This window comes from Schistocerca gregaria, chromosome 4 (genome assembly GCF_023897955.1).
Source record: "Schistocerca gregaria isolate iqSchGreg1 chromosome 4, iqSchGreg1.2, whole genome shotgun sequence".
Classification (NCBI taxonomy): domain Eukaryota; kingdom Metazoa; phylum Arthropoda; class Insecta; order Orthoptera; family Acrididae; genus Schistocerca; species Schistocerca gregaria.
Window position 1 is genome coordinate 32,371,019 of NC_064923.1, and position 15,677 is coordinate 32,386,695.

At 43.5% G+C, this 15,677-nt stretch overlaps 1 protein-coding gene across 2 annotated transcripts in view; it reads right to left on the reverse strand.

Moving 5' to 3' along the window:
• LOC126267967 (histone-lysine N-methyltransferase, H3 lysine-79 specific) overlaps window positions 1-15,677 on the reverse strand; it is a 216,476-nt gene that overhangs the window by 55,867 nt on the left and 144,932 nt on the right. For both annotated transcript variants that reach the window (XR_007549057.1, XM_049973311.1), the window contains exons 10-12: window positions 13,561-13,822; window positions 6,375-6,599; window positions 4,967-5,202 (exon numbers count right to left, since the gene is read on the reverse strand). Coding sequence is in view for 1 of the 2 variants with exons in the window: in XM_049973311.1 (XP_049829268.1) it covers window positions 4,967-5,202; window positions 6,375-6,599; window positions 13,561-13,822 (723 nt within the window). In the remaining variant the exon portion in view is untranslated. The remainder of the gene's footprint in view (window positions 1-4,966; window positions 5,203-6,374; window positions 6,600-13,560; window positions 13,823-15,677) is intronic.

Sequence of the window (15,677 nt, forward strand, 5' to 3'; positions counted from 1 at the left end):
GACAGGCGGCCGATAGCCATGGAGTCGTCTAATCTTAGCCCAAACATGCGATGCAGAGGTACGGACGCCAATGGTGGAAACATACCGTTCCCAGCACTCCTGCTTCCGTTGGCGAATAAGGCGTCGGGCACGGGCACGGAGTTGTTTAAAAACGATGAGGTTCTCCAAGGACGGGTGCCGCTTATGGCGTTGAAGAGCCCACCGGCGATCTCTAATCGCCTCTGCGATCTCGGGCGCCCACCAAGGCACAGTCCTCCGCCGAGGGGACCCAGATGAACAGGGGATCGCAGATGCCGCCGCAGATATGATGCCGGTGGTGACCGACTGAACCACCGCATCAATGGTGTCATGGGAAGGAGGTGCGATAGTGGCGAGAGAGGAGAACAAGCCCCAATCAGCCTTATTCAGAGCCCATCTGGAGGGGCGTTCAGAAGAGTGACGCTGTGGTAGTGACAGAAAGATGGGGAAATGGTCACTACCACATAAGTCGTCATGGACACTCCAGTGGATGGATGGTGAAAGTCCGGGGCTGCAGATAGAAAGATCGATGGCCGAAAATGTGCCATGGACTACGCTGAAATGTGTCGGCTCTCCCGTGTTTAAGAGGCAGAGGTCAAGCTGCGAGAGAAGAGTCTCGACATCTCTACCCCGGCCAGTAATCGCAGCGCTACCCCACAGGGGGTTATGGGCGTTAAGGTCGCCCAGTAACACAAAAGGAGGAGGCAGTTGTGCTATCAATGCAGCCAACACATGACGCGAGACATCACCATCTGGCGGAAGATACAAACTGCAGACAGTAATAGGCTGAGGCGTCCACATCCTTGCAGCGACGGCCTCTAAAGGTGTGTAAAGAGGTACACATTCGCTGTAGACAGAGTTAAGGATGTAGACGCAGACTCCACCAGATACCCTCTCATAAGCTGCCCAGTTCTTGTAATAAGCCCGATACCCACGTAGGGCAGGGGTCCGCATTGCCGGAAACCAAGTTTCCTGTAGGGCAATGCAGAGGAAAGGGTGACTGCTGATGAGTTGGCGAAGCTCAGCAAGGTGGTGGAAAAAAGCGCTGCAGTTCCACTGGAGTATCGCTTTGTCCATGTCCGAAAAAGGCGTGAAGGGGCCGAGGAGGCAGATCACGCCACTGGGTCACCTGCTGCCACCGATGGAGGACCAGTACAATCTGCTTCCATGGTGTCTGAGGGTCCGGCGAGATCCAGGTCCTCAGCGGACGTCCGGATCTCCACCTTATCCTCGGACGCAGAGCCTGTAGGGAGCAGTGGGGTGGATGCCACCGCGTGTTCCTTGGCCTTAGAGGTCTTCTTCGTCTTGTCTCTCTGGTCCTTGGGTTTCATTGGCTGGGAGGGCTCCAGCGAGTCAGTCTCCGGGACGGAGGAGGAGCGGGAAGCCCTGCGAGCAGCCGCTGGTCTGCTTTTCTTCCATTGGCTGACGTCACCCTTCCCAGAGGCGGAAACCTGGGAAGGAAGGGACCCAAGGGACCCTTTCCGTGCTATTCGAGCCGGGGAAGTTTGAGGCTTCCCCAGCTTAGAAGTGGGGACTGATGTCCCCGATGGTTGGGGGGTTGCTGCTCCTGAGGCAGGTAGTGCAGGAGCAGCAGGGAGTGAAGTGCCCCCCACCATCAAGGGGGCAGGTGTAGCATTCCGGCTCTGAGAGGTGGCAGTCTGAGGGAGAGCTAATGGGGCCATAACAGTAGTAGCCGCGGTGTAAGAGGCAGTCATTCGAACAGGGTGGAGGCGTTCGAACTTCTGCCTGGCCTCAGTGTATGTCAGGCGGTCCAGGGTCTTATACTCCATGATTTTGCGCTCTTTCTGGAAGATCCTGCAGTCCGGCGAGCAAGGCGAGTGGTGCTCTCCGCAGTTTACACAGATGGGAGGCGGAGCACATGGAGTATTGGGATGTGATGGGCGTCCACAATCTCAACATGTGAGGCTGGAAGTACAGCGGGAAGACATATGCCCGAACTTCCAGCACTTAAAGCACCGCATCGGGGGAGGGATATATGGCTTGACGTCACAACGATAGACCATCACCTTGACCTTCTCAGGTAAAGTATCACCCTCGAAGGCTAAGATGAAGGCACCGGTGGCAACCTGCTTATCCCTTGGACCACAATGTACGCGCCGGACGATATGAACACCTCGCCGCTCTAAATTGGCGCGAAGCTCGTCATCGGACTGCAATAGAAGGTCCCGATGGAATATTATGCCCTGGACCATAGTAAGACTCTTATGGGGCGTGATTGTAACCGGAACATCCCCCAGCTTGTTACAATCGAGTAACCGGCGGGACTGAGCGGAGGACGCCGATTTGATCAAAACCGAGCCCGAGCGCATTTTGGACAAGTCCTCCACCTCCCCGAACTTGTCCTCTAAGTGCTCGACGAAGAACTGAGGCTTCATGGGGCGAGTATGGTTCGCTGGCATCCTTAGTCTTTCGTTCCTCCCATGGTGTAGCCAGGGAGGGGAACGATTTGGGGTCATATGTAGTTGCGTTGTATTGAGCCCTGGAACGCTTGGAGACTGCTGGCGGCTGGCCGCCAGCAAGAGATGATGTACCACGCTTCATTGCGGGTCATCCGCCCTGATGCCACCTACTGCGACCAAGGGGCCCTCCCCACAGGCGCCACCCAGCCTCAGCAACGACCACCTGGCAGGATGGCCATTGCCGGGAGTCCCAATGCCCCAAGGAGATAGGCATCTACTCCTTGGCATACGTGGGGAGTTAACGGCGCTGGCATCAGCAGAGCGATCCCTGTGTAGTCAAGGGGCTACAACCAACAGGGTACATGGCGGCCCCACCACAATGGACTGGCTACCGTGCTGGATTTCAGGTGATGTAGTCCAATATCGTCATTGGCGCATAAAGCGACACAGCATAGCAGACTGCAATAAACTGCACCCAAGAACAAATCCACGCCCAAGAGATGGTAGGTGAGCGGGACTGCTAAGCGATGACGACAAACCTGGCTAGAGATGGTAATGCATGATGGACACATCGCTCCTTGTAAGGCGCCCTTCCCCAATCGGCTCGCTCTTCGGAAAATTTAGAAGGATGGAGGTCAAACCCGTTAGGGGACCATCTCACAAGGCCAAAACGTTTGAGACTCCTTTTAGTCGCCTCTTACGACAGGCAGGAATACCGTGGGCCTATTCTTACCCCCGAACCCACAGGGGGGTCTTACAGTATTGCATCACTTCGTCTGCCACTACACTCCAGTGGTGATGTCTAAAGATACAAGACTGTTCAGTGCTCTACATTCACCATCTGTGAAGTGTCACTACATAATGAAAACTGCCATTCTGAAAGAAAATTTTTCCGACCTCATACTGTTGTCGTGGGCTTCAGTGCAGAGACTGGTTTGATGCAGCTCTCCATGCTACTCTATCCTGTGCAAGCTGCTTCATCTCCCAGTACCTACTGCAACCTACATCCTTCTGAATCTGTTTAGTGTATTCATCTCTTGGTCTCCCTCTATGATTTTTACCCTCCACACTGCCCTCCAATACTAAATTAGTGATCCCTTGATGCCTTAGAAAAAGTCCTACCAACCGATCCCTTCTTCTAGTCAATTTGTGCCACCAATTCTATTCAGTACCTCCTCATTAGTGATGTGATCTACCCACCTAATCTTCAGGATTGTTCTGTAGCACCACATTTTGAAAGCTTCTTTTTTCTTCTTGTCCAAACTATTTATCGTCCATGTTTCACTTCCATACATCGTTACACTCCATAAAAATACTTTCAGAAACTACTTCCTGACACTTAAATCTATACTCAATGTTAAAAAATTTCTCTTCTTTAGAAACACTTTCCTTGCCAATGCCAGCCTACACTTTATATCCTCTCTACTTCGACGATCAACAGTTATTTTGCTCCCCAAATAGCAAAACTCCTTTACTAACTTCGACTTCATACCATTATCCTAATTTTGCTTAATGTTCATCTTATATCCTCCGTTCAAGGCACTGTCCATTCTGTTCAACTGCTCCTCCAGGTCCTTTGTTGTCTCTGACAGCATTACATTGTCATCAGCGAACCTCAAAGTTATAGAAGAGGTTAAATATAGGACAAAGCATCCTACCCCGTAACTGCTTACTGTGCTGGTTTCCTCAGGTGGCACGTAAGCACTGTATATACACAACTTCTAAAACTAATTTCATGCATTAAGCAGTGCAATAACCATGGGGACCATTTAAAAAATAAATAAATAAAATAAAAAAGGCAAGCTTATGGCTTAATGCTAAGATACAAACGAAACACATATGTTCAGCATTTCCCCCCAGTACTTCAGGAAAACTTAAACCTCAGTGCAACCATGGATTTGATCCCTGTTCCTCCTAAAGGCAAGTCCAGGGCATTATAACACCATTATTTAACATTAAATTCATCTAATCAATAAACTTGTTACTGTAACGCAAGATAATAAATAATTTCAATACAGAAAGGCAATTGCTGTCCCAAGACACAACTTTACTCAACATTTAAAAACGGGGAAATACATTAGCACACAAAATAGCAAAAACACAACTGATATGCCACACATGGAGTGATAAACTATGGATAGTCACTGAAGAAATACAGAAAATTTCAAAATTCATTTTATTTGTGATAATGATAAACATCATTAAAGTTTGAAACTTCAAATTTAAGCATCTGCATCTGCAGCTCTGTGAACCCATCATGTAGAAGAAATAAGTTCTGTTGAAGTAAAAACTAACTTAACTGTAACAAGAAGTAATTTCATTTCAAAGATTGGTGTGTATGAAAATTACATAACAAAGGCAGTAAAAATTAAGTGGTCGGCAGGCACTAGCTATGTTTTCTGGCTCATTTCCGTGCTAATCATCCACTTGAAACTTTAGCTATACGGCAAAGTTTTGTTTGTAAGTTCGAAAGTTAATAGCTGACAATAATTTTAACACTTATTTAAAACAAAACTAATTAAATGTACCTTTTCAGTTTCAATTTGAACTTCAACACTATCACGGAAAGCAGGATTCTTCATCATGTCCACCATCTGCAGGAACTGGGCACGATACAGGTCCAAAAGAATTTGCAGAGCATAAGGTGTCTCAGCAGGTGCTGGGGGAATGTCAAGCTCTTCATGAACACTGCTTGTGTTTAAGGAAAGACTGGTGAGCTGTTGATCCACGCAACCTGGAGCTGGGGGCAACTTCTTGCCAATAGCTGTCAAACCATTTTTTATGTTATGTTACAACCAAAGATCAGTGGTAAATTAAGAATACACAAAGCACAATATCTGTAAGAACCTTGAGATGCAGAAACCCTTTTCTCAAATTTGACACTACAGTTCAAGTTTTTCAGTGCATTTTGAAGCAAACAGAGAGAAATACTTCTCATTTAGTACTGACCTAGGACCAGTGTGGGCAAAGAGCGGCCCACAGGTGTGGTCCACAAATGGCCGTTTATGCAGTCCACCAAGACATTAACAATTTTTATGTAACAAGTTATACCTTACTTAAAATTCAAAGTTAACTAATGTATGCAATCATTTTAAAAGGTGTGGCCCTCCCTAAAATACTTCTTTCACAAAAAGGACTCCAAACTGAAACTGTTGCCCACCTCTCACCTAGGGGAAACATCACTGTAGCCGCTTTCGTTCATCTATTTATACACATTAATATATCACAATATAAAATTATATCTAAAAACAAAGATGATGTGACTTACCCAACAAAAGCGCTGGCAGGTCGATAGACACACAAACAAACAAACAAACACTAACACAAAATTCAAGCTTTCGCAACCAACAGTTGCTTCATCAGGAAAGAGGGAAGGAGAGGGAAAGACAAAAGGATGTGGGTTTTAAGGGAGAGCGTAAGGAGTCATTCCAATCCCGGGAGCGGAAAGACTTACCTTAGGGGGAAAAAAAGGACAGGTATTCTCTCTCTCTCTCTCTCTCACACACACACACACACACACACACACACACACACACACACACACACACACACTCCATCCTTAGACATATGTAAAGGCCTTTACAAATGTCTGCTTGTGTTTGTGTCTGCCCTTAAAACCCACATCCTTTCGTCTTTCCCTCTCCTTCCCTCTTTCCTGATGAAGCAACCGTTGGTTGCGAAAGCTTGAATTTTGTGTGCATATTTGTGTTTGTTTGTGTGTCTATCGACCTGCCAGCGCTTTCGTTGAGTAAGTCACATCTACTTTGTTTTTAGATATATTTTTCCCAGGTGGAATGTTTCCTTCTATTATATTCACAATATATAATTACATAGAGTAAATAGTACTATTTTTCTCATTTGTTGTTCTGTATTTTTTTGCTAACTCTTAGTTTTTTCCAATCACTAATGGCTGTTCATCATTCACTGAGGACTTACCCTGTGGTGACGTACTGAGTAATGTCTGACTGTGTAACAAGTCGAGCCCATTTATTTTTATTGCCTTCTTGGATTTCCCTTTCTTCACTCGGCCTCTAGCTCCTCGTTTCGTCTGGGCTCTCGGAGGCGGAATATTTACTATCTGCTGTGGTGGTGGCGGCTGCTGCTTTCCAACTCGTGTGAGTTTTCTTCTCAACTTTTTGGGATGCCGAGCCTTTGCTTTACCTCCGGGAAGAAAGAAAGAAACAAATAACATTCATTTTGTTAAATATTTCTCACAATGGTCTAAACTTTTTAGTAAATTCACAATGTGACCTCTTGCCAACACTTCATTATCTATACGGAGGAGGTCAAGTAAGTGGCAAAAGTTACTACTATAAGTGAGACTTCTGTGTATTCTAGAATATAGCACTGATGATACTCTGGTATGTTAATCTTTAGGAGATAACATATTTGCTGTATGAACGATGTATGAATGATTCTTATTCCTTGCAATTAAGTTTCACCTATTACAATTTGTATCTGTGCTAAATTATTAGAACAAAAAGAGCACTCACTGATCAGGATCTGGTATAGCTTTCACTGTACCCAGTATTATTTCCTGACACTTTTTAGTGCATTATTCCATCTATGACTAGAGGTGTCTTCCATAGAATGGACACACTAGGTGCAGGTATACAGGCACTTGTGCACAGTTGTCTAGTGGCATCTACTCTTAAGGCCAATACTGCAGAGCCAATTTATTCTGACAAACATACTTCAGTTGTTACATACACTATCCTCGGTTGACACTTTATTGAAAACGACATTCATTTGAAATAGCCTACATCACAGTGCAACAGTATCAGATTTTCTTTAAGAACAATAACTAGCAAGGTAAGACATGACTAATAAATTATTTTCTGTCGACATTAACACTTTAACTGCTGCAGACGTGTTCCCTGTACTGCTGAGTGCTATGCTGCTTACTTAATGCTGCTACGTTCACTGCGAGACAGCGTTCTGGCTGTCTGGAAATACTTATCCTATTTTAAGAAAACTATTTGGTGAAAAAATCTGATGTCTGCACATCTTAATCTTGTTCAACTGAATTTCTTCAAATTAAGTAAAGCATTGCACGAAATATTTACAGGTTTGTAGAGCTAAAAATGCATTTCATAAACTTTGTGTACTCCTGACTTTAGCTCATACACCTGCTGTGTAAGAAATATAGACAAGCTATCAAAATTTTATTCACAATTTAAGAGTATACGTCCACAGTGCTTAAGGAAAACCCAGAGTCTGCATTTAAACATGTACTCAGCATTGGGGAGCAGCAGGGCGTGTCGAGTTAACTCGTTCACAGCACTCTTAAGAGTTAAACTATTTCCTAATCTTGGATACTTCCACTTTACCTTACAAGTCTATCAATAGCCTTTCACAACTCAAACTGTACAATACACAAGATTTGCCAGATTTCATTTTATAAATGCATGTACAATTAATATGCCTAATTTATTACAGAATGACAGATTAAATAATTTAATTGGATAGATAAAAAATCTACTCACCAGGTGGTGGCAGAACACAAGAAGGTTACAATTAAACAAGCGTTCAGAGCCAGTGCCTCCTCCTTCAGGCAGTAGGGATGAAGGGGAATGAAGAGTGGTGAAGGAAAAGGACTGGAGATGTCTAGGAGAAGTGGTAGATTTTGGGCAATTCACCCAAAATCGCAGGTCAGGGGAGACTTCCTAGACGGGATGAGAAGGAAAGACTGACTGTTGGGGACTGCATCGGATGAGATTTGGAAGTCTGACATCTTGAAGGTGGAAGAGAAGGTAATATGCAAGACAGAGATTACTGCTTAAACATCATGCATGAGTTAATAGTTAATGCATTGTATGTAACACAGGTGGGAGGGGGCAGTGAAAAATAGATGGTAAGACAATGAAAGGTGTAGAAAACTAAAATGGAGTGAAGATAAGGGTAGTTACTGTGAAGATATGCTGGGATGGAAGACATTAACATAAATTAAGAACAGATGGGCAGTGAGAACCAAGGTCATGTTGTAGAGCTAGTTCCCATCACAGAGTTCTGAGAAACATTTCTGGGAGAAGAATCCAGATGGTGCATGCGTGAAACAGGCCCCAAGGTCATGACTGTCATGTTTTAGAGCATGCTCTGCGACAGGATATTGTGTGTTGGCAGTATACTCCCTCTGCCTATACCCATTCATCCTAATTGGTAATTTGGTGGTAGTCACACTGATGTAAAAGGCTGGACAGTGTTTACAGAACAGATGGTATATGATGCGTCTTTTCACATGTGGCTCTCCCTTTAATTGCATACATTTCGCCAGTTACAGGGCTGTTATAAGTGGTGGTGGGAGGGTGCATAGGACATGTCTCGCAGCAGGGACAGTCACAGGGATAGGGCCCAGAGTATAGTGAGTTGGGTGCAGAAGAAGCATAGGGTCTGACAAGGATATTGAAGAAGTTGGGAGAGTAACAAAAAGCTATTCTATGCATGGTGGGCAGGTTCTAAGAGAGAATTAATCTCATTTCAGGGCACGATTTTACTAAATCGTGAGCTTGTCGAAGTAGCTGGTTAATACATTTGGACAAAGATAAGCTGTTTTTTGGAGGGATCAGAAGTGCCAGAATTTGATGTCTTGGCTGTGGAAACCTGCTTTTGAAATAGGCTGGTGGCATAAGGTGAGAAAGGTGGTGTATTGCTGTAAAGAGCCTGCATCTGAAAAAATATGTTTGCCTTGAATGCCAAGGTTGTATGGATGAGAACGTATGACATGGAAAGGATGGCGACTGTCAAAATGTAAGTACTGTTGTTGTTAGTAGGTTTAATGTCGACAGAAATGTGTAGCTGACCTTTGGTGAGGACGAGATCAACATCAAGAAAAGTGGCACAGGATTTGGGATAAAACCATGTGAAGTTTATTTGGGAGAAGGTACTTAGTGATTCCAGGGATTTTAACAGGTCAGCCTCACCATCAGTCCATATGATAAAGGTGTCATCAATGTATCTAAAACAAACCAGTGGCTGAAGACATGGATCCCAGGAAAGCCCTCTCCAAATGATCCATGAAAAGGTTGGCACAGGAAGGAGCCATCCTGGTTCCCATGACCATACCTCTGATCTGTTTGTTTGTCTGCCCCTCAAAGGTGAAGGAGTAGTTGGCAAGTATAATGTTGATTTGGATGAGTAGGAAGGATGTCATACTTTTGGAATCAGGTGGCTGCTGACTGAAGAAATGTCCAGCACCAGACAGGCCGTGTGTGTCAGGGATGTTCATATAGAGAATTGGTTCCCAACAGGTGGTCCGCGGACCCCCAGAGGTCCACGAGCTATGCCAGAGGTGTTTGCAAGATGCTATTAGAATAACGAATATATTAAATATATTTCGTATGATAACAGATTTTTTGTTTTGGCCGCTTCCTGCATGGGCAGAGCTCAAGCGAATGCTCTAGTGTCTTCCTAGAGCCAACTGACACTAGCACACACTAACACAAAACAAGAATTAGATAGAGGCAAATAGTTCTGTTGTATGCCATTGGACTGCGCGCGCTGTATCTTTCCAGCTGACAACTGACAGTCACTTTACACAGACACTCGCATTTCCGACAACAATCGGCCATTGTTAACTTATTGACATTTTCAGTTCATACTCAGTTTCTATATTTTTAAGGAGTTTGTTATACTAAACACCTAGATCTGAAGACAAATATTTTGAGCAATAATCAATGATGGCTTAACTGAAAAAGTTTCAAGCTCAATATTTTTTCAATAATGAAAAGTCAATGTTTTTTCTAAGTATCAAAAATAGAAAACTTATAAAAAGACTCTTAATTTGGCATTTTTAGGTACTTGGATGCTGTGATATGACAAGGTACTAATCATGCTCGATGCGGGGGTCCTCGAGAAAATTTTGTTGGGAACCCGTGGTATGAATGGTGCAAAAAGAGTGTGTGGTGGGAGTGGGACAGGCACAGATTTCAGACGATCAGGAAATGGTTAGTATCATTGATACAGGAGGGAAGTTTTTGTACTATGGGTTGCAGGTGCTAATCAACTAATGCAAATATACATTCAGTGAGTGCTCTGAAGCCAGCAATTACAGGACAGCCAGGATGATCGGTAAAAGGTGGGGTGCACGGATTGGGTGGATTGCCATCCTTTCCATGTCAAACATTCCCTCCCATATAGCCTCAGTATTCAAGGCAAACATACTTGTTCCAATGCAGACTCTTTACAGCAATATATCACCACTCTCACCTCAGCCTTCACTGGAAACAATTACTCCACCACCTAGTTCAAAAGCACATTTCCTGGGCCAGCACATCCAATCCTAGTACTGCTGATCCCTCCAAAAAACAACTTTGGAGCACACCACTGGTCACTCAGTTTTATCATGGGACTTCAACAAAGTCACAATTTCCTGAAATCGTGCCCTGAAATGAGATTCACCGTGTCTAAGATTTTGCTCACCACACCTAGCGTAACATTTTGGTGCCATCCCAAGCTCTGCAATATTCTTGTCAGACCCTATGCTCCTTCTGCATCCACCTCCTCACCATATGGCCCCTACCCCTGTGATCGTCCCCAATGTAAAACTTGGCCTATGCACCCTACTACGAACACCTACGAGGTGTAACTGTAAAGTTTTAAGAATGGGCTTGTAATTGCATAATGATGGTACTTACATGCTACTGTGATGCATCTCCTTAAAAATAGGCCCCTTCTGACTGAACACACTGACTAACGGTGTTCCCACTTTTGGAAACATTCCTGGAAATTTTTTTCCTGAGGTGTGTTACGGATGGTTTCCTTATTTGCCTGGATGTCTTCAATTGAGTCAAATCGCTTCCCTTTCAGTGCAAATTTCAATAGGTAGAAGTCCGCAGGGGCCAAATCAGGGGAATATGGCGGTTGTGGAAACAAAGAAATTTTGAATTTGATCAAAAATTCAACAACGGAAAGGCACGATGAGCTGGAGCACTGTCATGGTGTAGCACCCAATTTTCTTCCGCATCTTTTTGAGCAAACACTCAAGGACACATTTGTAGTATTCCTGGTTAATTGTCTGTCCCCCAGGGGTAAATTAATGATGCACAATACCTGTAGAATCAAAAAGATCACCAACATTGTCTTCACCTTCAACAGACTTTGTCGTGCTTTTTTTGGTCGTGGTGAACTTGGAGTCTCCCACTGCGAAGACTGCACTTTGGTTTTGGGATCATATCCATATACCCATGATTCGTCACCTGTGAGTACCCTATTTAACAAATCTGGGTCATTTTTAGTCTGATCAATCAGTTCTTCGCATACTTCAAGTCAGTATTGTCTCTAGTCACTAGATAACACTTTTGGAATGAATTTTGCAGACACTCGACGCGTGTTCAGATCTTCAGTTAAAACTGATTGAACTGCATAGAAACATAAATTCAGTTCATCAGCAATTTCCCTAAATGTAGGTCTACAATCAGAGCACATTATGTAGTGAACTTTCACAACATTTTTGAGGTGGAAGGACGGCTGGACCATGGTTCATCTTCAAATCATTTGCGGCCATTTTTAAATCTGTTGAACCAGACAAAAACATTTGACTGGCTCATACGATTATATCCTAAAGCTGTTTTTAATAGTTTGTAAGTCTCAGAAGCTGATTTTCAAGTTTTAAAACAAACTTCTCCACAAACTCGTTGCTCCGTTTTTACATTCATCTTCATGCAGACAGAATCCAGTGACAAGCCTTAACAGACCCACACTCAACCAGCTGCCACAATGAACTGAATAAAGGAAACTCATTTTCCTGTCAGAGGGCTTTCAAGGACAAGGCAATGACTCGCTCCCCACTCTCAGTGTACCTGCCCGCCAAACCAGTATGCAGTAGCAGATCCATTCTTAAAACATTCCAATCACACCTCGTATACCAGCTCTGTAACTGGCAAAACATACAGTATCAAAGGGAGAGCCACCTGTGAAATGTCACATCATATACTAGCTGTCATGCAAATTATCAATTAGGATGACTGGGCATAGGCAGAGGCTCTATACTAGCATCAAGCAATATCCTGTTGCAGAGCATGCTGTACAACATGACAATCATGAGCCTGTTTCACGACATGCGCCATGCGACATGCTTCTCACAACTCTGCAGGTGGCAACTAGTGCTACAACAGGTCCTTGGATCTTGCCATCCACCTGGCCTTAATTTACATTAATGTCTTCTGTCTCACCATTTCTTCACAGTAACTACTTTTTCTTCACTCTGTTTTAGTTTTCTACATATCTCATTTTCTGATCTGTCTATTTCACCCTGCCCCTCCTACCTCTCTTACGTAAATGCACTTACCTATTAACTCAAGCACAATGTTTAAGCAGTAATCTCTGTCTGCATGGTACCCTGTCTTCCACCTTTAAGCTCTCAGGTTTTCGAATCTCATTTGATGGGGTCCCCAACAATCAGTCTTTCCTTCTCATCCCATACAGTAAGTCTCCTCCAACCCAAGATTCTGGTTAGCTTTTCCAAAAATTACCCTGTTTCATAGACTTCTCCCGTCCTTTTCCTTCACCGCTCTTCTTTCCCCTTCAACCCTTCTGTCTGAAAAAGGATCCACTGGCTCTCAAAGCTTGTTTATTTATAACCTTCTGTTACATGTGTGCTCTGCCAACTCTTGGCGAGTGGATTTTTTTATTTATCCAGTCAAACTATTTTGTAAAAAATTGATTGTTTCTGTTGTTATAATGAGTGACAAGTAATACCATAAATGACTCCTTTTATCACCGAGTGATCACTACATGAACGCAGACATCTCTCACCAACTTATGTTGTGAAATCTGACCTTTCTCTGTAGCATCCCTCCTCCACACTTACTCGGAAGATCTTTACTGTAACATTTTCACAGCAATTCTCACCAATGAGCAGAGCTCCCTAATTCAACAAGAAACAAACCTGCAACGATCTCGCAAGATATTACAAAAATAATGGTGAATTCTGTACCACACCAATAGAGGGGGGAGAGGAAAGTTGGAGGGAGGGGGGGCCTCATGTATACTTTCGTTAGGGATGTAATATTCACCTACTGCTCACCACTTAACTTCCATTCCAGGTTTTGCAATGCAACATAAATTTTATCACGCAATGAAATTGTCACGAACACAATAAATCTAACAGATATCATTATCTTACCATTGTTGCTACTGCTGTTGTTGTTTTCCTCCTCACTCTGACTACTCTTGCCCTTACTGCTACACCAGTCACTCCATGCACGCCTAGTTGTTGGTCCAGTGACCACACGACTTGTTACCAGTGCAGAACTGTCGTCACTGTCACGAGAGCTGTTGGAACTGGTGTCCAGATTCAGCTGTTTACTGAGATCACGCCTCGCACGATCTCTCGACGTACGAGGTGGTGTGTTCTCTTCTTCACCGCCAGCTGCCGTACCTCCACCCTGCAAACATGATCTCCATGAAACGTGGAAAACAATTTTGTTTCGGATCATGAGAATGAGCACTGATAACTGCGACTCAGTTGATAAATTCAACTGCACATTGCACAGTCACAAAGCAGCAGATTGAGAAGTCATATAAATAAATGTAACTTACTCGGTTATCCAAATCGCAAAAAAGTATTACAACAGCAAAATCTCAAGTTATTAACCTGTAACTACTATGGATGGTCTCTCAGACTAATACAGTTTTTGCCTCATGACATTCCACACACCCATGTGAGGTGAAGCAGACTCTTCTGTATATCTTCCTATTGGATGGCAAGCTACACATGCCAGAAACCTGGCATTGTTGTTGCGATTTGTTCCTTATTTTTGGGCCTTGAGAAGTCTCTCAGGTGTACCGTATTGTTTACAGGTCATGTTTTTGTTGAATGTTACCATTTCTCCATGGTGGGGAAAACTAGACTTTCTAGGCAGTATTTTCTCTGTGAGATGGATGTAGGTGTTTGAGAACACCTCAGTGAATGCTCAGATGAAGACTTCGATGACAGTGATAATGACCCTGATTTCGAAGATTTAGTGATCACAATTACTAACCTGGAGAAGGAAACTGAAAGTAACGAAGATACGACAGGTGATTATGATGGATAGCATATTTCTTCCAAGTAGAGGGAAATAGGTTTTCAATGGAGAAAACAGAAGGCACTAATTTAAGGACAAGGCAACTGAACATTATCTTGCAGCTGTCCGGGCTGCAACAGATTCTGAAAAATCTCTGAGAAAACTTTCTGTTTTGGAGATATGAGCCTCAAACACATAAATAGCATTTAGAAAAATGAAAAACATCAGCCTTTTGTTATCCTTGTTTGAAGTGGAAAACAAGACATCTGTGTCAACGGTGCGTTGTTCTGATTTGGTTGGAGAATTGTAGAAGGGTCTATCTTAAATACACGCAGGCTGAAAGCAGTTAAAATCTGATTCAGGACCTAAAAAAATACACAAGGTAATTACTTGCTTCTTGACTTTTAAAACAAAAGTCCAGTAAAATTTCTTCCATTATACAATTTAGGAGTGGAATAATTGCTGAAACGATGAGCAGTGAACTCAAAGCTGATTCCAAATACAAACTGTCCTAACTGTCCACACAGTTACGTTTGGAATCTCTAATACTATCTCCGTGATGATAATGTGTGAATGAACAGATAGGTAACTAGGTGCTGTGATTTTAGTAACACATACAATAAAAAAACTGCAAATTTTGCTGCACTTTAGTTTTAAAAGTATTTTGAAAGGTGCAATGTTTAAAAATGCAAATTTCCGTAAAGTCTGTTTCCAAGAAGTGTAACAAACAACAGGCAGTCATAAAAATATATATTCACCAAGACAGTGGTTTTATGCACTGAAGAGGCAAAGAAACTTGTACAGGCATGCGTATTCAAATACAGAGAGATGTTAACATGCAGAGCATGACTGCACAACACAAAGGTTTACGTCTCACTTGAGCCTGCCAACACAGACATTGCGCTGTTAATGACTACAAGAATATTGCTTGGTCGGATGAGCCTCATTTCGAATTGTATCGAACAGACGGACACATACACGTATGGAGACAACCTCATGAATACATGGACCCTGCTTGTCAGCAGGAACTGTTCAAGCTGATGGAGGCTCTGTAATGGTGTGGGACGTGTGCAGCTGGAGTGGTATGGGAACCCCGATACATCTACATACAACTCTGACAGGTGACAGATACATAAGAATCCTATCTGATCACCTGCATCCATTTGTGTCCATAGTGCATTCCGAGGGACTTTGACAATTCCAGTAGGACAATGCAACACCCCACACATCCATA